The 21,522-nt window shown below is 49.4% G+C and overlaps 1 protein-coding gene across 1 annotated transcript; it reads right to left on the bottom strand.

Annotated features, from left to right (window-relative positions):
• Positions 1-2,449: 2,449 nt before the first annotated feature.
• AGT (angiotensinogen) lies at positions 2,450-14,287 on the bottom strand (the record flags this gene model as incomplete). Its single annotated transcript, XM_033195295.1, has 5 exons — positions 2,450-3,051; positions 3,978-4,122; positions 5,729-5,996; positions 10,102-10,960; positions 14,240-14,287. Coding segments are annotated over 5 exons (1,509 nt in total), but the record flags the coding sequence as incomplete, so codon positions are not given.
• Between the last annotated feature and the right edge of the window lie 7,235 nt (positions 14,288-21,522).

Here is a 21,522-nt window from a genome sequence, read left to right as displayed (position 1 = left end):
GGAGTAGAGGGTATATGAGAAATTGCTGTATCTTCCTCTCCGTTTTGGTGTGGGCTTAATTAACACTGCTCTAAAAAACTAAAGTCTGCTAGAAAAAAAAAATCACATGGCATGGTATTCAAATTCACCATACACTATTCAGAACCTTTAGTCCATGTTTCAGTAGTTGGAATTTTTCAGATTTTAGGAAGGTAAAGTGGCCCATATAGTGTATATCCCCAGGAGCTTCTGGAATAACACCTTATAATCACACGTACATCTTTGTGCAGCAAATTGAGGAATATTCACACTATCAACTTTTTCTTCTGAGGATCTTAAACAGCCTGATGTCTGTCCCCATCAGGTTTTACTGCCAAGTGAGTAAAAAAGCTTTCCATTTTTCAAACTCACTAATTTCCTCAGAGACTGTTCAAAGCATCCCCTGACCATGGTCTCATGCGCAGCTGAAATCTCGGATTGACAGTGATTGTAGTTGCTGAGTAATTGCCTAGTCTAGGAGACAGGCACTTGCAACTCCAGGAACACTTAGAATTTAGTGAAAATATGTTTCAGAGAAACTGACCTGTGGAATGAGTTTTGTGTGTGTGTGTGTGTTAAGTAACCTGCAAAATGTTAGTATTTTGTATCTTTCTAATAGCTGAGAGATCTGTCCTGACCCAGCTTCCCATTTACAAGTGCACAGAAAACAGCGGGAGAACAGCGCTGGTTGGCAACTTCATACCCCTAGCAACTTCCAGAAGCCAAACCGCCACTAAGTAGAAGAAATTGGTTCGTCGACTGCCAGCTGCCTTTTAAAATAAAGTCACAAATTTAAATGCTCTGTTTTTCCAGCACATGGCTGCACTGTCTCAGGTCATTACTAGCAACTTCCAAGCCTGGACCTCCCGTAAAATTGCAGATTCTGACTCTGTAGGTCCAGGAGGGGCGTGAGAAGCTGTCTTCTCACAAGCTCCCAGGGCAGCTGCTGCCACTGCAGGTCCAAGTGCCACACTTTGAATAGCGAGACCTTAAGGCACTTCTGGTCTCTGTACTTCCAGTTCTCCCGAGAAACTTGGCATCCTGCAGCCGTTTCGGAGAGTCCATGTGTGCCAGCTCTACCCACTTTGAGGGCAGGGCAAGCCAGGAAGCGCTGAGAGTGGGACTGGAAGGTAACTGAATAAAACTGGTGATGAGGAGTTACGATGAAGCAACTGAGGCTGTCGCAGACAGAATCCCCTCATCTTGACATCGAGCTAGGGAGACGTGTTCAAAATCAGGGGAAGACTCTCAGGAATGTGAGGAGGGGAGAAGCCAAGATTTGTAATCCCTGTGGCAGATTTCACTTTAGTTCTGATCAATAGCTAACACATTGTACGGTTGCTTATTTATTGCAATATGTATGGAAGGGAGGAAGATCAGGTGCCTTACACACATAGGTAGGACAGGATCACCATTGCTATCAGCTGACGGCCACGGGCCTGCTGGGTACCTACCATTTCCTTGGTTCTCCCCAAGATTCCAAACTGTGGGCCTAATCCTATCGAGGAGGAGCAGGCGGAGGCACTCAACAGATGGGGAAAAATGGCAAATACTTATTTGTGAAGACTTATTTCTCTACCTTCCACTCCCGGAGCACAATACCAGCAGCAGTCTGGCCCTGTGTCACCAGGATGGAAGAAGTCCTGTCTGCCTGGCTCCTTTCCCAGGTGCCATATGGGGTATGGGGTCTTCCCTGTCACCCTCTTCCCACACCCTGTCCATCACACAGATGGCCACCACTGCTTACCAATGGAAGTGTCCAGAGAAAAGCATCACCTAAAACTTCAAAGGACTGCTAAGTACTGGCTCAGGCCTCCCATGGAAATTCCATCCAAAGTCCAGGAAAGCACTTTCGTTTGCACAGTCTATCTGCTAAATTGTATACATCTGTTTGGCTGCTAAATGAAAGATAGAATTTTGGGAGGCTTATTGTTGCAAGACGTTTATTACTAACACAAGGGAGAAATAACCAGCTATGGTTTCCACATTCAAACAGAAATTCAGATGCTTGCATCTTTCATGTGTTGTTCAAAAATCACAAGCATGGCGGGGCGCGGTGGCTCAAGCCTGTAATCCCAGCACTTTTGGAGGCCGAGACGGGCGGATCACGAGGTCAGGAGATCGAGACCATCCTGGCTAACACAGTGAAACCCCATCTCTACTAAAAAATACAAAAAACTAGCCGGGCGAGGTGGCGGGTGCCTGTAGTCCCAGCTACTCGGGAGGCTGAGGCAGGAGAATGGCATAAACCCAGGAGGCAGAGCTTGCAGTGAGCTGAGATCCGGCCACTGCACTCCAGCCTGGGCGACAGAGCGAGACTCCGTCTCAAAAAAAAAAAAAAAATCACAAGCATCTGTGGAAAAAACTAAGCTACTGTAGACACTACACAGAGGTCATGTTCTTACATTCAAGACACTAAACACAAACCGAAGGCAATGCAAAAATGTATAATTTAATTTTAAAACCCAATTTTTGTTCTCAACTTGAAAAGGGAACACTTTTTTGTTTCACAAACAAGCTGGTCGGTTGGAATTCTTTTTGGAACGGTGGTCTGGCGCTAAACACTGGTTCTTGCCTCCCCATCCCCATTCTCTAAAATAAACCCAGCAACCTGGGAGGCGCATTTGTGCTGCCACAGGTTTCTTACTGCTCACTCCATGCAGCACCACTTAGACCAAGGAGAAACGACTGCTTTCCAGCTCAAAGTTGACTCATTAGAAGAAAAGGTGGGAGACTGGGGGTGACAAATCGCTGGTTTGTCCAGGGTTGCTATCTGCTGCTGGCCTTCGCCTCAAAGGCCAGGGGCAGAGGCCTTGCCAGGCGCTGTGTTCTGGGGCCCTGGCCTCATGCTGGGCTCAACGGGTTGGCCACGCGGCCCAGGAAGTGCAGGGCAGTGGCGCTTTGATCATACACAGCAAACAGGAATGGGCGGTCCAGGGTCACCTCCAAGACCTCAGGCCTGTTCAGCTGTCGGGTAGACTCTGTGGGCTCTCTCTCAGCCGCTTCGAGTTCAAAAAAAATGCTGTTCAGCACCTGCAAAGCGGCAGACATCAGGGTCATTCTGAGGGCGCACTGGGTGACCCAGGGTGCTGAGGGCTAGAGGGCCAGGGAGGGCTCAGGACCTCTGTGATGTGCACTGTCCTGGAGGGAGACATTGTCCAGTCTGCCAGGAGGATGCACAGTGTATGCCTGCCCCTCAGTGTAGGCAAGGGTGTGTCTGTGTAGATGACCCTTACTCGGCCACAGTGGCCAAACTCACGTACCGGCTCCTTCCTGCCACGCCCCTCACGTCCTCCCATCTTCACGTTCTGCCCGGCTGTTCCGGGCAGAATTCCTGGCTCCCTTGGCCATGGCCCACCAGTGCCAGGACTTAGCTAACTTAGCACAGAGGGCTCAGCCCACTGGCCCCAGTAGGAACTCCTACTTTCTCCCTAGCGCTGAGCACAGGGCCCAGAGCATCCAGGCGCACCCTTGGTAGCCACAGATGTGCATGGTGCCACATGGCAGGGGGACATTCTGTCTGCTGCTCAGCATTTCCCTGAAGAAGGGGCCGGACCCAGGTCCAAGGGTGCTCACTCTCTTCATCCCGGTTTCAACTCCACTGTAGGGTCCCTGGAGGACCCTGAGGCAAGGCAAGGCTGAGCAGGACCATGGAACACACCCCCAGCAGGAGGAGGCAGAGCAGGACCATGGAACACACCCCCAGCAGGAGGAGGCAGAGCAAGACCATGGAACACACCCCCAGTAGGAGGAGGCAGAGCAGGAGAGGGATTTGCTGCTGTGCACCTGAAAAGCCCCAGAATGCTCTGGCCACTTCTCTCCCACCTTTGGCCCTACTCTCCTCTCCCTCTTGCCCTGCTGGCCCCACCCACAGCCTCCTCTGTGTCCCTTCCATCCATGCCTCCCACCCTGTGAACACTCGGAACCCAGGTCAGGCACAGACCCAGGCTTGCACATACCTTCCCCACCCTGAGGTTGTCAGTGCTCAGTTTTTGCAGGTTCAGCTCGGTGCCCAGAATGGCGGGCAGCTCAGCCTGGGCAAGCAGGTCCTGCAGGTCATAAGATCCTCGCAGCACCAGTCGGGGCATGGTCAGGCGGATGGCCCTGGGGAGATGAGGCACAGTTAGGAAGGCTCCAGGCCACACAGCGAGGGCTCTCCCAGAGGCCAGGTGGAGATATGCTCCTTGCACCCAACCCTGACGACAGGGATGTTTGCCGCCCTCCCATCCAACTAGGTCATCCTCCCCCTTGTGGAAAATTTCAGCAAAACCTACAATAAAAAACGCTCATGTCATTTGAAAATACTATGACAGGGACAAAGAACATTTACCGATGAGGACCTAGGAATGGTTGTCCTTTGGTGCATTCTGTTTTTAGATTGGCCGCATTGAAGGTGTGTCACTTGGGTAATTTTTAAAATGCTATTCTCTAAATAATGCACTGTGTCTTACTACTGCAACAGCAGTGTTCTTGATGAAAAGACATCCGTGAAAAGGAGGGAGACAGGAGGGTACAGTGTCAACTCGTGCTGGACACATTGCTATGTCAACTCGATTGATCTTCGGATAGAGCCTCTTCCATCTTCTGGCATCCTTCAGAGCCCATGGACATTTCCAGTGATGTATCAAGCACTTATAAGAGCTGACAGTACACCCATGTTTACAGGGTACACTGCACTAGTCACGGCAGCTCAAAGGTGAAAGCAACCCACGTGCCCATCGATGGACGAGTGGATAGACAAAAGGTGGTAACCACATGCAAGCGAATATTATTCAGCCTTCAAAATGAAGGAAATTCCGACACGTGCTACAACATGGGTAAACCTCGAGGACATCGTGGTGCTTGCCAGGGGCCCAGGGGAAGGGGAAATGGAGAGTTAGTGTTTCAGCAGGGCAGAGCTTCGGTCTGGGAAGATGAGAAGGTAAATGGAGATGGACAGCGGTGATGGCTGCACAACAGTGTGAATGTGCCTAGTGCCACTGAACTGTGCACTCAAAAATGGTTATGATGGCAAATTTTGTTATGTATATTTTACCACCATAATTTTTAAAACATAAAAAGCAGAGCTGATGTCAAGAAGCCATCGTGTCACTCAATGCCTGCCTGCCTCTGGGATCAAATTTCCAGGCCTCGATGATCTAGGGGGATGTGTAGGTTGAGTCCAAGGCTCTATGGAAGGGAATTGCAGCAGGAAAGAGGTGCTAACGACACCTGTCCCCACCCAGCCGCCAGCCGCCAGCCGCCAGCAAGGGCATTCTGGAGTCAAGGCATGCTCCCTGAGAAGGCCCCACCCCCGATCACATGGAGTCCAAACCCTCCTGGCAAGTCAGTTCCAAGAAGCTCTTGGATGCCACAGATGTGCTGTGTGTCAGGTGCGGGGCCAAAATGTTCCTCTCTCAGAGGGCGGATTGCAATGTATTCTCTCCCTCCAAAACCACCAGGCAAATGTAAGCATAGAAAAAGCATATTCCTCCCTCCTTTACTTTGCCTGCACCTGAAAGACAGACACTAACTGGAGAGCTGGGTGCTGGGTGGATGGAGAGCTGGTGGACAGACACACAGGCCGCCTGCCCAGCCCCATGCCACTGCGGCCCTGCCCTGCTCTGCACCCAAGGCTCAGCTCATGTGTGTCTACTCCCTACCCCACCCCCAGCCTGGGCAGAAGGACAGCTCGGCTCCCACATTCCAGGGGAGACCAGGAGGCTCCTACCGGGGAGACAGTTTCTTCATCCAGTTGAGGGAGTTTTGCTGGAAAGTGAGGCCCTCCACCTTGTCCAGGTCAGAAGCATAGTGAGGCTGAATCAGCAGCAAGCAAGCACTCTCAGTGAAGGGCACTTGAGTCACCGAGAAGTTGTCCTGGGCGTCGCTCCAGTGCTGGAAGGTGCCCACGCCAGACAGCATGGGGACAGACACTGAGGTGCTGTTGTCCACCCAGAACTCCTGGGGCTCAGCCAGCAGGGAGAAGTCCTTCATCTTCCCTGAAATCCAGACAGAAGATGGGGAGGGACGAGTCAGCCAGGACAGGGGCAGGGACGAGGGCTGGCGGACACCGAAGGCCCAGATCCTGCCCCTCTCCCTGCCTCAGCCTCCTTCCCTGGCCCACCCCAGGCCACTCTGTATTCTCCTGGCCACAGGACCCCAAGTGTAGCTCAAATCTTCCTGCAAAATGCAGCCATTTGAGTTCACTGAGGCAGCCCTAACTGCCACCTGCTGAAGACATATAACATGCCAGGCACTGACCCGGGGGTTTGTGTCTGTCACCTTAAGGGACATACGCCACTGGTACCTACCAGGTCAACTCAAACCTACATCTGTCCTGACACAGAGGCTGTGATTTGACACACTCACTTTTTTTTTTTTTCTTTTTTTGAGACGGAGTCTTGCTCTGTCGCCCAGGCTGGAGTGCAGTGGCCGGATCTCAGCTCACTGCAAGCTCCGCCTCCCGGGTTCAAGCCATTCTCCTGCCTCAGCCTCCCGAGTAGCTGGGACTACAGGCGCCCGCCACCTCGCCCAGCTAGTTTTTTGTATTTTTTAGTAGAGACGGGGTTTCACCGTGTTAGCCAGGATGGTCTCGATCTCCTGACCTCGTGATCCGCCCATCTCGGCCTCCCAAAGTGCTGGGATTACAGGCTTGAGCCACCGCGCCCAGCCCAACACACTTTTTAAAAATTTTAAGAGATACTATTTTTTAGAGTGACTACATTCACAGCAAAATCAAGCAGAAAGTACACAAAGTTCCCATATAACTCCTGTCCCCCCACACACAGCCTTCCCCATGATCAACATCTCACACCAGAGTGGCCCATTTATTGTAGTTGATGAACCTGCATTGACATGTCCTCAGCACCCAAAGTTGATGGTTTTCTTTGGGGCTCCGTCCTGGTGTTTTACATTCTGTGGGTTTGGACGCACGTAGAATGACACGCAGCCACCACTGCAGTATCCCACTGCTCCTAGAGGCCCCTGCTCATGCTCACTTTTTAATCTGTGTCCAGCCCCAGCCGTGGCAGAGCCTGCCGGCTGTCCTGTGGCCCCCACCCTCCCCCATCACAGTCACAGGATACCAGAGCTGGCCCCGCAGGCTCCGGGAATGAGGGCTCCATTCTTCAGCAGCCCTTGCTACTGGGGAGACTCACAAGACCTTGCTGTGATGAATGGATTTGCACACTGGGCCCTGGGGGCAGGGGTGAGCCCTCTGTTCTCCCCACCCCTGGCCCCGCTTACAGGGCCGTGGAGAAGACAGAGAACTCGGGAGAGCGCGGCGTGGGAGAAGGACACAAACTTGTGTGTGAAGCAGTTACGCGGGGTGTCTCTATGACGGCGGCCCACCCTCTGCCTCGACCTTACACTAGTGCATCACAGGATGCCCTTGGCTGTCCTCCCACTCACCTTGAAAGGCCCATTTTGTGGTTGTTTTTAGGAGAAGAGGGTGAAGTTGTGTATGGGTTTGTCACAGAGCAGTCCTCTGGGCACGTGGCGCTTGGGAGTCTGAATAGAGATGGTTCAGAAACAGTGGGGTCTCCCTTTGTACTGAATCGGAGCTCCCAGCAGGAAAGTAGGGAAGCTGGGAGGACAGAACTGGCAGGTGGGAGCTGGGCATGGCTGTGCCTCCCCTGGGTCTGGGTCTTGTGAGAAGGCAGTGGCAGACCTGGCATATTCCTCGTCCTCAGCCCTCGGAGCACTCAGTCTCGGAGGGCACGTAAGCGGGAAACTGCAAGATCCTCCTTGCACATTCCCTGCAGGGACCTCGGTGCTGCCCACCCAGGCTGGTGAGGCTTTTAGTTTAGAGGGGGGAAAGGGACTATTCTTTTCTTCCAACAAACTAAACCAAAAAAGGGAAGCTGCCCCCCAAAAGACGTTGGAATTTGACATGAGAGTGGCTGCCCTCTTGCCTCTGCTCGTCTGACAGCTCACCATTCTCATCCGAAGGCTAGGTAAATCTCTCAAGCTCAAGTCAGCTGGCTCGTGGAAACTGCCGGGGCCAGCGTCCCATGCTCAGCAGCACAGCAGGTGCTGGGCAAAGAGTGCTGTGGAGCCCATCGGGCCCCAGATCCTCAGGTCCTCTCTAGTGGGACACATCTAGCTGCCTGCTGAGGTCATGTACATAGAACATCATTGCTAAAGGGGTATCTAGAGGTCCCAAGACAGCCCCCAATCATCTCACTGGACAGGCCATGTGGGCAGGAAGGGGCTGTGTCCTTTGATGGAAACTGAGACCAGCAAAGGTTAGGAAGTGGGGCAGGGTCAGGGCAGCATGTGGCGGAGGCCAGCGAGGATGCCGGGCTTCCTTTGAGTCCCGATGTCACTGGTGTTTTTCTTCTTTCTCCTCTTCCTCATGGCCTGGCTCTGAGGTCTGGGTCAGGTGGATGGGCTCTCTTTCGAAGGGAGACCCATTTCAGATGTCACTGGCTTTCTTGCCTTTGCCTTCTGCAGGACCCTCTTTCTCAGTGAGCGCTCCTCCCAGCACTCCTCCTAGGTTCAGCAGGCTGAGCCCATGTGTCCCTGCTCTGCCCTGCACAGCGTGCTGCCACCCTCAACCGGGCAACCCTCAGGCTGGCCTCTGCCCCTGTGACCAGTCAGTGCCAGGGCTGAGCAGTTCCCCATCTATCACCTCCCCTGAACCCGAAGGGAGAGACCTCAAGGATGTTGTCATGGTAAGAAAATCACCACGCGCCACTGAACCTCTTTCTCCACAGTCCTGTCTTTCACCGCCCACCTGGCTCTCTGTCCCTCATGAGGTTACACATCTTGACGGAGCCTCATCAATGTCTCTCAGACACACCCCTCAGCCCCACCCCGCCCATGGATTCGCCGAGCTGCTCCCTGAGCGCGGGTTCCCGTGACTGTGTGCCCGGACTCTTGCGTAACCTTCAAACAACCCTCCCTGCCTCCAGTCCACACACGGCAGGCTTCCAGGATGACCTCTGAACGAACGCGTCCCCATTCCCACACCTACCTGGCATGGCATTCAAAGTGTCTCCAGCTCTGCCCTCCCCAGGCCCATTTTCTGGTTCAACACTCGTGCCAAGCCAAACACCCCATCCTCGTTCCTTGCCCCAAACTCTGCAGGCTGGGTTCATTGTGCTTGCTCCTGGCTTCACCAGCCCTGTTCCCCTCACTGCCAGGTGAGGCCTGCTTTCCACTCCCCAGTGACCTCTGTCCTCTGTGGGCTCCGAGCCCTCCCTGAGGACCTTGTGGAGCACGTTTCACTGCAGCTCCATATCCTAGGCGTTTGCCCATTGACCTTTAAAAGCCTGGAGTCAGGGCCTATACAACCCTCCTCCGGCCTCCTCTGAGATGCCAGGCTTAAGGTCTTACAAGTAGCAAATCCTCAATGAGTATTTGTTAAAAGAATGCTTTAAGCAATCTTTGGCTGGGTGCAGTGGCTCATGCCTGTAATCCCAACACTTTGGAAGGCTGAGGTGGGAGGATCGCTTGCAGCCAGGAGTTCAAGGATACAGTGAGCAATGATTGCGCCACTGCACTTCAGCCTGGGGGACAGAGCGAGATCCTGTCTCAATTAAAAAAAAAAAAAAAAATGAAAAATCAACAATCTTTGTAGTACGGGTTTTCAGTAATGCCCCTCCTAACATGAAAGGGATTTAAGCAAGCCAATTGCTTATTTCTGCATAGGCCAGGGACCCCAGCACCTGACCGTCTCCAGAGATAAGAACCTGTACCGTCTGAGCATAGAGCTGGGCTGTGGGGCCAGGAGATGTGGGTTGAAATCCCAGGACCCCCACTGGTGGCTGTGCCATCTTGAGCAAGGCACTTTGTTTCTCTGAGTCTCTATTTCTTTGCCGGCAAACAAAGGCACAAATACCTCTGCATCACATCATAAGGGGATTAAATGATGTAAGAAAAAGGATGTAGTGTAGTCGTGCACATAGTAGGGCAGCAGGTCCGGGAGGTGGACACCCATCCAGGGACCCAGTGGAGCAGCCACTTCCCCAATCCTCGAGGGTGGCCACCAGGTATGTCCGCAGGGCTGCCCCTGCCCATCTCCAAGGCCTGACCTGCTGAGCTCAGCTACGCATTGGAAACTAAGTCCTAGGGCAGAGCCGGCAGAGGGACTTGCCTCACCTTGGAAATGGACGTAGGTGTTGAAAACCAGGGTGCTGTCCGCACTGGCTCCCGTCAGGGGGCTGCTAATCTTCCATCCTGTCACAGCCTGCATGAACCTGTCAATCTTCTCAGCAGCGACTTCCAGGTCTGTGAAGTCCAGAGAGCGTGGGAGGACCACAGGGGCATAGAGAGCCAGGCCCTGCACAAACGGCTGCTTCAGGTGCAGATCTGGGGCTGTGAATAGGCCCACCACCATGGACAACAGCAGCTGGCCCTGGCCGTCAGCCCTGCCCTGGGCCACCAGCAGGCCCTGTACAGCCTGCAGGGCAGAGAGGACCTTGTGCGCATCCAGGCGGGAGGTGCAGTTCTCGTCCTTCCAAGGGACGCCCAGGATTGCCTGTAGCCTGTCGGCTGTGTGGTCCAAGGCTCCCAGGTAGAGAGAGGCCAGGGTGCCAAAGACAGCCGTTGGGGAGAGGATGGTGGCCCCATGGACCACGCCCCATAGCTCACTGTGCATGCCATATATGCGGAAGCCCAAGAAGTTGGCCAGCATCCCGACCATCGCGGCCCTCAACTTGTCCTCGGTGTCGAGTTTTGCAGCGACCAGCACTAGCTGGTCCTGCAAGGCCTTTTCATCCACAGGGGACGTCTTGGCCTGTATCGGAACAGGTGTGAAGGTGGGATCTTTGGGCTTCCCAGCATTGGCCTTTGCCAGCTGCTCACAGGTACTCTCATTGTGGATGACGAGGTGAAAGGGGTGTATGTACACCCGGTCACCTGCGGCCAGGCCAGCCCAGGCCAGGAGGCAGAGGATGGTGGCCTTCAGGCTCACGCTGGCAGGAACCATCTCAGACTGGGGCGCTCGCTTCTGCGTACCCTGAAATATCATTTTGCAAAGGGTGAAAGGTGATTATTAACTGATCGTTAAGTGCCATCTAACCAGATTTTTCATGGTCTCAATACTCTCTGTCACCATTTAGCCCAGAATAAGTCCATTCATGTCTACAAAAAAAGAAAAGAAATGGATTCTAAGCTCCATGGAAAATACCTACATGATCCAAGTGCAAAATCCACCAATATAGGCTGAATCATGTCCTAACTCCCCCAATGGCCACAATGCATATGTTGAAGTCCTCAACCCCAGGACCTCAGAATGTGACCATTATTTGGAGACAGGATCTTTAAAGAGATGATTAAGTTAAAATGAGGCCATGAGGGCGAGCCCTGATCTAATACGACCTGTGTCCTTATGAGAAGGGGAGACGAGGACACAGACACACACAGAGGGAAGACCATGTGAGGACAGAGAGAGAAGACGGCCGTCTACAAGCCAAGGATAGAGGCCCCAGAGGAAATTAACTCTGCCGACGGCTTGCTCCCGGGCTTCTAGCTTCCAGAACTGTGAGATAATGCATTTCTGTTGTTGAAGCCTCCCAGTCTGTGGTACTTATGGCAGCCCAAGCGGAGTAAGACATGCTCCTGCCTGCGGCTGTAAGTTCTCTCCTAGAAAAACACATACGTGCCAATCAGTAGGTCTTTGTGGAGGCCTCCTAGACCCCTGAGATGCTCACTCAAGGGCCCTAGGGTGAGGGCTGGGAATGGTTTTCTCATCTCCCTGTGGTCCTAATATGCAGCCAGGATTGAGCACCACAGGCTCAACCCAAAGCCCAAGTATTTTCCACGTGTCTCGACCCCAAAACCAGCTCTCAACCATCCCTGCATAGTGCTATCCCCTGCAGAGCCCCAAAGGCATTCACACCTAGCATGGCTTGCCACTGATTCTTGGATTCCTTAGATTAAAAAAAATAAAAATTAAAAATAAAAACACTTCTCCAGTAACTCTGATATGGAAGCAGGGTTTAGAACCCCTGCCTTAGACATGGGTCCGGCACCATGTTCTCTCAAAGGCCTTGCAACTGGGCTTCAGCCTCAGCTGCTGCAAATGAAAACGACCCTGAGACCCCAGAAGACGAGGTTCCTGGGCTGGCCCTGCTAATGCATTTCATCTGACTCTTCTTGATTGACGGGATGAACGTTTATTCTATTGATTCATTCAATTCTAACAGTTTGTACCACACCTCACTCATTTCTTGTGGAGGGAGTGTACTGCAATATCGTCACTTCTTAGCCTTTTCTGTCCCCCCAGGGCTACACCAGGCTTCCTTGGCGCTGTAGCAGGTCATCACTGACTCAAGGCCACCTTGATATCTAGATTTTTCTGCTTCACCTAAGCACACCCAGTCATTATTCTTACATTAGCAGCTGGCTTCCCCCACCCAGACGGGTAACCAGCAACTGCCCTCAACACGGTGCAACTGCTGAAGTACCTGGTGTGTTTTGTTCTACTTCAGTCATTCAAATGCCAAAGAGACTTTGACTTCTGACCTCAGCTACCATCTCACCCCACTCCCCATGCATTTGACTCCATCCGCTGTTCTCAAAGAGACTTTGACTTCTGACCTCAGCTACCACCTCACCCCACTCCCCGTGCATTTGACTCCATCCGCTGTTCTCAGGAAGAGGCACAAGACATGGAAAAACAGAACAGAAAACTCTCCCTGCTGCTTGCAGGCCTTTCTGTGCAGAGAAGCCTAAGCCACCAGTTCACACCTGATCTAGACAGTCACATCAAATCAGGTCATCAGGGGAAACCTGTGGCAACGGACTGCTGGGAAGTCCTGCCTGACAAGCGCCAACTGTTCGGGGTTTGGATGGCGCTGGTCGATGCAGCCCACTCACTGTGCTGCTCCTGCGCAGGTACCATCTCCAGAGACGCAATTCCATGGGCCAATTTTAAGGCAGAGACTGTTGTTTGTTCTCAATTGTGATCTGTGGTTGCTCCCTAGGCTGGTTCCAGGGCTGCACGCAGCCGCGTCCTGGGAGTAACGGTGCTCTGGGGTGGCGGGCCTGACACCCTTGCCCGGAGCGCCCCTCCGCCTTCTCCCCTCCTGCCCCTGCCTCTTTGCCAGCACCTGCCCCTTCTATGTCTCCCTACTTACCCCAGGCTGAATGCTACAGGTGAAGATGATGGCTCACGCTCCCATGGTGCCTGTCATTTGCAGGGCACCGTTCTTATATCAACCCCTCTGACCCCATCATAGTCCTCACCTTCCCTGAGGTTTCCTTGATGCTGTATGTCACCCTGCAGCTTTCCCCACCACACCGGGCACTCTCAACTCTCTCATCCGGCTCCCCTTTTCCCTCCTTATAACCCTCTGTACCATGTAGTTAGGCACTTGTGCTGTCCAGCGTCTTTGTCTGTTTGCCCTGACATGAATGTGAGCCCCGGAGCAGGGTTCCCGCTGCTGTGTTTCCTAATACAGCCCACATTCCCAGGACAGTCCCTGGGACCTAATGCATCCTGGAGAAGCAGTTAATGAATTGGTTCCTGCTGTTTTCCAGAGGAACAAAGAGGTCCAGTGACTTGTTCAAAGTCACACAGCTGGGAAGAGACAGAACTAAGACTCAGAACCAGGCCCTCTGACTCTGTCATCCGCAAGTTTAAGCACCAATCTACGCTGCCCTGGAATAAAATTGGAATCTGCCTTTTAGCTTATCCCAAACCTTAGAAAGTACTTTCATGTTATATTAGTTCTCTTCAGCTATACCAGAGCCCCTGAGAGAGGGAGCCCAGGCATCGTTACTAGTCCCATTTTATAGGTGAGCAAATCAAGGTTCAGAGAGACGGTGACCAGCCTGATGACACACAGTCAGGGAATCTGTCTCGAGGGAGGGGTAGGGTGACCACTCTGGGGATCCCAGCTGGGGACTGACCGAGCCCAGCCCTTCCCTGCGGCCCCACTTCCTATACAAGCCCTGCTGTTCCTCCTGATGGCAAGAGGACCTGGTGGACTCTTGACCATGATGACTCTGCTCCTGTGCCAGTCTGCTCCATCCCTGAAGACCCTAACTCTTCTCAGCGGAAGCAGGAAGACCTGACCATCTTGTCCTATTGCTAAGGAGGAGCAGCTCTTCCTATAAGACCCTGGGTGGGCACTGAGTGGGGGAAGCCTGCGTCCAGATGACTGGTCTTATGGGAGGGGAGAGATGCGTCAGCATCACCAGTGCCCCTCCCGGCCTTCTCCTCCCGGCCCACAGCTCAGTTACATCTGAGAGGGACAAGGCTGAGAAGGAGCTGAGGGGGTCCCCGGCTTACCTTCTGCTGTAGTACCCAGAACAATGGCAGCTTCTTTCCCTGGCCGGGTCACGAGGCCCTATTTATATCTGAGGGGTGGGGATGAAGCCGTTCCCAGGCTGCCCGTGCACAGGCTGGAGGGAGGTTACATCATGTGGCCAGACCACAGGCTGGCCAGAAGGACAGACGCCAGAAGGGACACTCACACTGGGACCTCTTCCAGGAAGTCTTAGTGATCGATGCACAGTTTCACTGCTGAACAGAGTGAGCCGGTGCAGGGTCGAGTTACACATTTACCGAAGTTCGCAGGAGTGGGCGCCAAGGTTCCCAGAAACACGAGCATCTCCCTAGGTGTGTGACAGCTTAAGGCCAACCGCCCAGGCCTCCTGACCCAGCCCCGGGAGATGTGCCCTTAAGAGGCCACAGGGACATGCAGGCCGGAGGTGCGGAGGGCACAGGGCAGGGGGGAGTCTTGCTCAGGCAACACGGGGGCCACTTCTGACCCTGCTGCCCGCTCATGGGATGTGTGACCTTCAGCTGCTCCCAACAGCCATTTGGTGCCTACCCAGTGCAAAGGCCTCTGATAGACACTGGGAAAAACACACGAGCAAGTGAAAAGTACCTTCTGGTAGCTTCCAGTGTAGCTGGGGAGACTGTTAAACACCAACAATAGCACAGCCAGATTAAAAGACACAAACAAAATGCCTTCAGGATGCAGAAAGCATTCACTTGTGCAAGCTGGGGAGGGGCGAGGGAAAGATATGGCTGGACCTGCACCTGGAGGAGGAGCTGGTCTGACTTGGAAGCTGCAGAAGGGCTTTTCTGAGGCAGAGGCTTGAGTGACACTCACCAACAAGAGGGAGAGCATGGGTGGGGTGTGTGGGGGAATACAAGCAGGCCCCGGGACTGGGCAGGAGGGCTGCAGGAGACAAGACCTGGCCAAACGGCTGCTGCTGCCTGGCCATAGGTTCTCATAAGCTTGTGCAGTCACTGTCATATTTCCTGCTGAGCCTCCAGGACCAAGGACTTCAGGCCGCACTCTCAAGGAGCTGGGGTTGACACACACGCAGAAACCTGCTCCCCATCACGATCGGGGGCCAGGTTCAGTGGCCCACATTTATAACCCAAGTGCTCTGGAAAACTGAGGCAGGAACATAGTTTGACGCCAGGAGTTTGAGACCAGCCTAGGCAACATAGCAAGACCCCCATCTGTGCAAAAAGTAAAACTACCTGGGTGTGGTGATATGCACTGGTAGTCCTAGCTGTTCTGGAGGCTGGGGCAGAAGGATCACTCGAGCCCAGAAGTTTGAGGCTGTAGTGAGCTATGCTCACGCCACTGCACTCCAGCCTGCATGACAGAGACCCTGTCTCTTAAAAAGGACCTTTGTGGACCTCATGCTTTGTGTCTCTTCTTCTGGCTGTTCGTTTGTATTCCTTATAATTAACCAGTAAATGTAAAGAAAACGTTTCCTTGATTTTTTTTTTTTTGGCAGTTTTTCCATTTTTATTTGTGTGTGAATTTTTAATATAAATATGGAAACATAAAGCATTAATGCAAATCAAAATGTTTCAGTGAACAAGTTACAGCAATTCAACTTTATGATAATTATAAATAAACTTGTTAAATTTTTCTGGACAATGCCAGGATTTGGATTTTTTTAAACAAGGAAATTTCTTTTTTTTTTAAATTTAATATACTTTAAGTTCTAGGGTACATGTGCACAAACGTGCAGGTTTGTCGCATATGTATACATGTGCTATGTTGGTGTGCTGCACCCAATAACTCGTCATTTACATTAGGTATTTCTCCTAATGCTATCCCTCCCCCCTCCCCCCACCCCACGACAGGCCCCAGTGTGTGATGTTCCCCTTCCTGTGTCCAAGTGTTCTCGTTGTTCAATTCCCACCTATGAGTGAGAACATGCGGTGTTTAGTTTTCTGTCCTTGTGTTAGTTTGCTGAGAATTATGGTTTCCAGCTTCATCCATGTCCCGACAAAGGACATGAACTCATCCTTTTTTATGGCTGCATAGTATTCCATGGTGTACATGTGCCACATTATCTTAATCCAGTCTATCCTTGTTGGACATTTGGGTTGGTTCCAAGTCTTTGCTATTGTGAGTAGTGCCACAATAAACGTATGTGTGCATGTGTCTTTATAGCAGCATGATTTATAATCCTTTGGGTATATACCCAGTAATGGAATGGCTGGGTCAAATGGTATTTCTAGTTCTAGATCCTTGAGGAATCGCCACACCATCTTCCACAATGGTTGAACTAGTTTACAGTCCCACGTAAAAGTGTTTCTATTTCTCCACATCCTCTCCAGCATCTGTTGTTTTCTGACTTTTTAATGGTTGCCATTCTAACTGGTGTGAGATGGTATCTCATTGTGGTTTTGATGGCCAGTGATGATGAGCATTTTTTCGTGTGTCTGTTGGCTGCATAAATATCTTCTTTTGAGAAGTGTCTGTTCATATCCTTTGCCTACTTTTTGATGGGGTTGTTTGTTTTTTTCTTGTAAATTTGTTTGAGTTCTTTGTACATTTTGGATATTAGCCCTTTGTCAGATGAGTAGATTGCAAAAATTTTCTCCCATTCTGTAGGTTGCCTGTTCACTCTGATGGTAGTTTCTTTTGCTGTGCAGAATCTCTTTAGTTTAATTAGATCCCATTTGTCAATTTTGGCTTTTGTTGCCATTGCTTTCAGTGTTTTAGACATGAAGTCCTCGCCCATGCCTATGTCGTGAATGCTATTGCTTAAGTTTTCTTCTAGGGTTTTTATGGTTTTAGGCCTAACATTTAAGTCTTTAATCCATCTTGAATTAATTTTTGTATAAGATGTAAGGAAGGGATCCAGTTTCAGCTTTCTATGTATGACTAGCCAGTTTTCCCAGCACCATTTATTAAATAGGGAATCCTTTCCCTATTTCTTGTTTTCGTCAGGTTTGTCAAAGATCAGATGGTTGTAGATGTGTGGTGTTATTTCTGAGGGCTCTGTTCTGTTCCATTGGTCTGTATCTCTGCTTTGGTACCAATACCATGCTGTTTTGGTTACTGTAGCCTTGTAGTATAGTTTGAAGTTAGGTAGCGTGATGCCTCCAGCTTTGTTCTTTTGGCTTAGGATTGTGTTGGCAATGCAGGCTCTTTTTTGATTCCATATGAACTTTAAAGTAGTTTTTTTCCAATTCTGTGAAGAAAGTCATTGGTAGCTTGATGGGGATGGCAATTGAATCTATAAATTACATTGGGCAGTATGGCCATTTTCATGATATTGAGTCTTCCTAACCATGAGCATGGTATGTTCTTCCATTTGTTTGTGTCCTCTTTTATTTCGTTGAGCAGTGGTTTGTAGTTCTCCTTGAAGAGGTCCTTCACATCCCTTGTAAGTTGGATTCCTAGGTATTTTATTCTCTTTGAAGCAATTGTGAATGGGAGTTCACTCATGATTTGGCTCTCTGTTTGTCTGTTATTGATGTGTAAGAATGCTTGTGATTTTTGCACACTGATTTTATGTCCTGAGAATTTGCTGAAGTTGCTTATCAGCTTAAGGAGATTTTGGGCTGAGATGATGGGGTTTTCTAAATATACAATCATATCATCTGCAAACAGGGACAATTTGACTTCCTCTTTTCCTAATTGAATACCCTTTATTTCTTTCTCCTTCCTGATTGCCCTGGCCAGAACTTCTAACACTATGTTGAATAGGAATGGTGACAGAGGACATCCCTGTCTTGTGCCAGTTTTCAAAGGGAATGCTTCCAGTTTTTGCCTATTCAGTATGATATTGGCTGTGGGTTTGTCATAAATAGCTCTTATTATTTTGAGATACGTCCAATCAATACCTAATTTATTGAGAGTTTTTAGCATGAGAGTTTTAGCATGAATTTTGTCAAAGGCCTTTTCTGCATCTATTGAGATAATCAGGTGGTTTTCATCTTTGGTTCTGTTTATATGCTAGGTTACGTTTATTGATTTGCATATGTTGAACCAGCCTTGCATCCCAGGGATGAAGCCTGCTTGATTAGTTTTTTGATGTGCTGCTGGATTCAGTTTGCCAGTATTTTCTTGAGGATCTTTGCATTGATGTTCATCAGGGATATTGGTCTAAAATTCTCTTTTTTTATTGTGTCTCTACCAGGCTTTGGTATCAGGATGATGCTGGCCTCATAAAATGAGTTAGGGAGGATTCCCTCTTTTTCTATTGGTTAGAATAGTTTCAGAAGGAAAGGTACCAGCTCCTCCTTGTACCTCTGGTAGAATTTGGCTATGAATCCATCTGGTCCTGGACTGTTTTTGGTTGGTAGGCTATTAATTATTGCCTCAATTTCAGAGTCTGTTATTGGTCTATTCAGGGATTCAACTTCTTCCTGGTTTAGTCTTTGGAGGGTGTATGTGTCCAGGAATTTATCCACTTCTTCTAGATTTTTTAGTTTATTTGTGTAGAGATGTTTATAGTATTCTCTGATGGTAGTTTGTATTTCTGTGTGATCGGTGGTGATATGCCCTTTATCATTTTTTATTGTGTCTATTTTATTCTTCTGTCTTTTCTTCTTTGTTAGTCTTGCTAATATCAATGTTGTCAATCTTTACAAAAAACCAGCTCCTGGATTCGTTGATTTTTGGAAGGGTTTTTTTGTGTCTCTATCTCCTTCAGTTCTGCTCTGATCTTCATCATTTCTTGCCTTCTGCTAGCTTTTGAATGTGTTTCCTCTTGCTTCTCTAGTTCTTTTAATTGTGATGTTAGGGTGTCAATTTTAGATCTTTCCTGCTTTCTCTTGTGGGCATTTAGTGCTATAAATTTCCCTCTACACACTGCTTTAAATGTGTCCCAGAGATTCTGGTATGTTGTGTCTTTGTTCTCACTGGTTTCAAAGAACATCTTTATTTCTGCCTTCATTTCTTATGTATGCAGTAGCCGTTCAGGAACAGATTGTTCAGTTTCCATGTAGTTGAGTGGTTTTGAGTGAGTTTCTTAATCCTGAGTTCTAGTTTGATTGCACTGTGGTCTGAGAGATAGTTTGTTACCATTTCTGTTCTTTTACATTTGCTGAGGAGTGCTTTACTTCCAACTATGTGGTCAATTTTGGAATAACTGCGATGTGGTGCTGAGAAGAATGTGTATTCTGTTGATTTGGGGTGGAGAGTTCTGTAGATGTTTATTAGGTCTGTTTGGTGCAGAGCTGAGTTCAATTCCAGGATATCCTTGTTAACTTTCTGTCTCGTTAATCTGTCTAATGTTGACAATGGGGTGTTAAAGTCTCCCATTATTGTTGTGTGGGAGTCTAAGTCTCTTTGTAGGTCTCTAAGGACTTGTTTTATGAATCTGAGTGCTCCTGTATTGGGTGCATATATATTTAGGATAGTTAGCTCTTCTTGTTGAATTCCCTTTACCATTATGTAATTCCCTTCTTTGTCTCTTTTGATCTTTGTTGGTTTAAAGTCTGTTTTATCAGAGACTAGGATTGCAACCACTGCCATTTTTTGTTTTCCATTTGCTTGGTAGATATTCCTCCATCCCTTTATTTTGAGCCTATGTGTGTCTCTGCATGTAAGATGGGTCTCCTGAATATAGCACACTGATGGGCCTTGACTCTTTATCCAATTTGCCAGTCTGTGTCTTTTAATTGGAGCATTTAGCCCATTTACATTTAAGGTTAATATTGTTATGTGTGAATTTGATCCTGTCATCATGATGTTAGCTGGTTATTTTGCTCGTTAGTTGATGCAGTTTCTTCCTAGCATTGATGGTCTTTACAATTTGGCATGTTTTTGCAGTGGTTGGTACCAGTTGTTCCTTTCCATGTTTAGTGTTTCCTTCAGGAGCTCTTGTAGGGCAGGCCTGGTGGTGACAAAATCTCTCAGCATTTGCTTGTCTGTAAAGGATTTTATTTCTCCTTCACTTATGAAGCTTAGTTTGGCTGGATATGAAATTCTGGGTTGAAAATTTTTTTCTTTAAGAATGTTGAGGCCGGGCGCGGTGGCTCAAGCCTGTAATCCCAGCACTTTGGGAGGCCGAGACGGGCGGATCACGAGGTCAGGAGATCGAGACCATCCTGGCTAACAAGGTGAAACCCCGTCTCTACTAAAAAATATAAAAAATTAGCCGGGCGAGGTGGCGGGCGCCTGTAGTCCCAGCTACTCGGGAGGCTGAGGCAGGAGAATGGCATGAGCCCGGGAGGCGGAGCTTGCAGTGAGCTGAGATCCGGCCACAGCACTCTAGCCTGGGCGACAGAGCGAGACTCCGTCTCAAAAAAAAAAAAAAGAATGTTGAATATTGGCCCCCAGTCTCTTCTGGCTTGTAGGGTTTCTGCGGAGAGATCTGCTGTTAGTCTCATGGGCTTCCCTTTGTGGGTAACCCAACCTTTCTCTCTGGCTGCCATTTACATTTTTTCCTTCATTTCAACTTTGGTGAATCTGACAATTATGTGTGTTGGAGTTGCTCTTCTCGAGGAGTATCTTTGTGGCATTCTCTGTATTTCCTGAATTTGAATGTTGGTCTGCCTTGTTAGGTTGGATAATAACCTGCAGAGTGTTTTCTAACTTGATTCCATTCTCCCTGTCACTTTCATGTACACCAATCGGATGTAGATTTGGTTTTTTCACATAGTCCCATATTTCTTGGAGGCTTTGTTCATTTCTTTTAACTCTTTTTCTCTAAACTTCTCTTGTCGCTTCACTTCATTCATTTGATCTTCAATCACTGATACCCTTTCTTGCAGTTGATCGAATCGGCTACTGAAGCTTGTGCATTCATCACATAGTTCTTGTGCCATGGTTTTCAGCTCCATCAGGTCATTTAAAGACTTCTCTACACTGTTTATTCTAGTTAGCCATTCATCTAATATTATTTCAAGGTTTTTAGCTTCTTTGCGATGGGTTTGAACTTTCTCCTTTAGCTCGAAGAAGTTTGATCGTCTGAAGCCTTCTTCTCTCAACTCATCAAAGTCATTCTCCATCCAGCTTTGCTCCATTGCTGATAAGGAGCTGCCTTCCTTTGGAGGGGGAGAGGCACTCAGATTTTTAGAATTTTCAGCTTTTCTGTTCTGTTTTTTCTCCATCTTTGTGGTTTTATTTACCTTTGGTCTTTGATGATGATGATGTACAGATGGGGTTTTGGTGTGGATGTCCTTTCCGTTTGTTAGTTATCCTTCTAACAATCAGGACTCTCAGCTGCAGGTCTGTTGGAGTTTGTGGAGGTCGACTCCAGACCCTGTTTGCCTGAGTATCAGCAGCGGAAGCTGCAGAACAGCAAATACTGCTGAACAGCAAATGTTGCTGCCTGATCATTCCTCTGGAAACTTTG

Source organism: Trachypithecus francoisi, unplaced genomic scaffold (assembly GCF_009764315.1).
Source record: "Trachypithecus francoisi isolate TF-2019V2 unplaced genomic scaffold, Tfra_2.0 Lachesis_group5, whole genome shotgun sequence".
Classification (NCBI taxonomy): domain Eukaryota; kingdom Metazoa; phylum Chordata; class Mammalia; order Primates; family Cercopithecidae; genus Trachypithecus; species Trachypithecus francoisi.
This window is presented reverse-complemented; position numbering and strand designations above follow the sequence as displayed.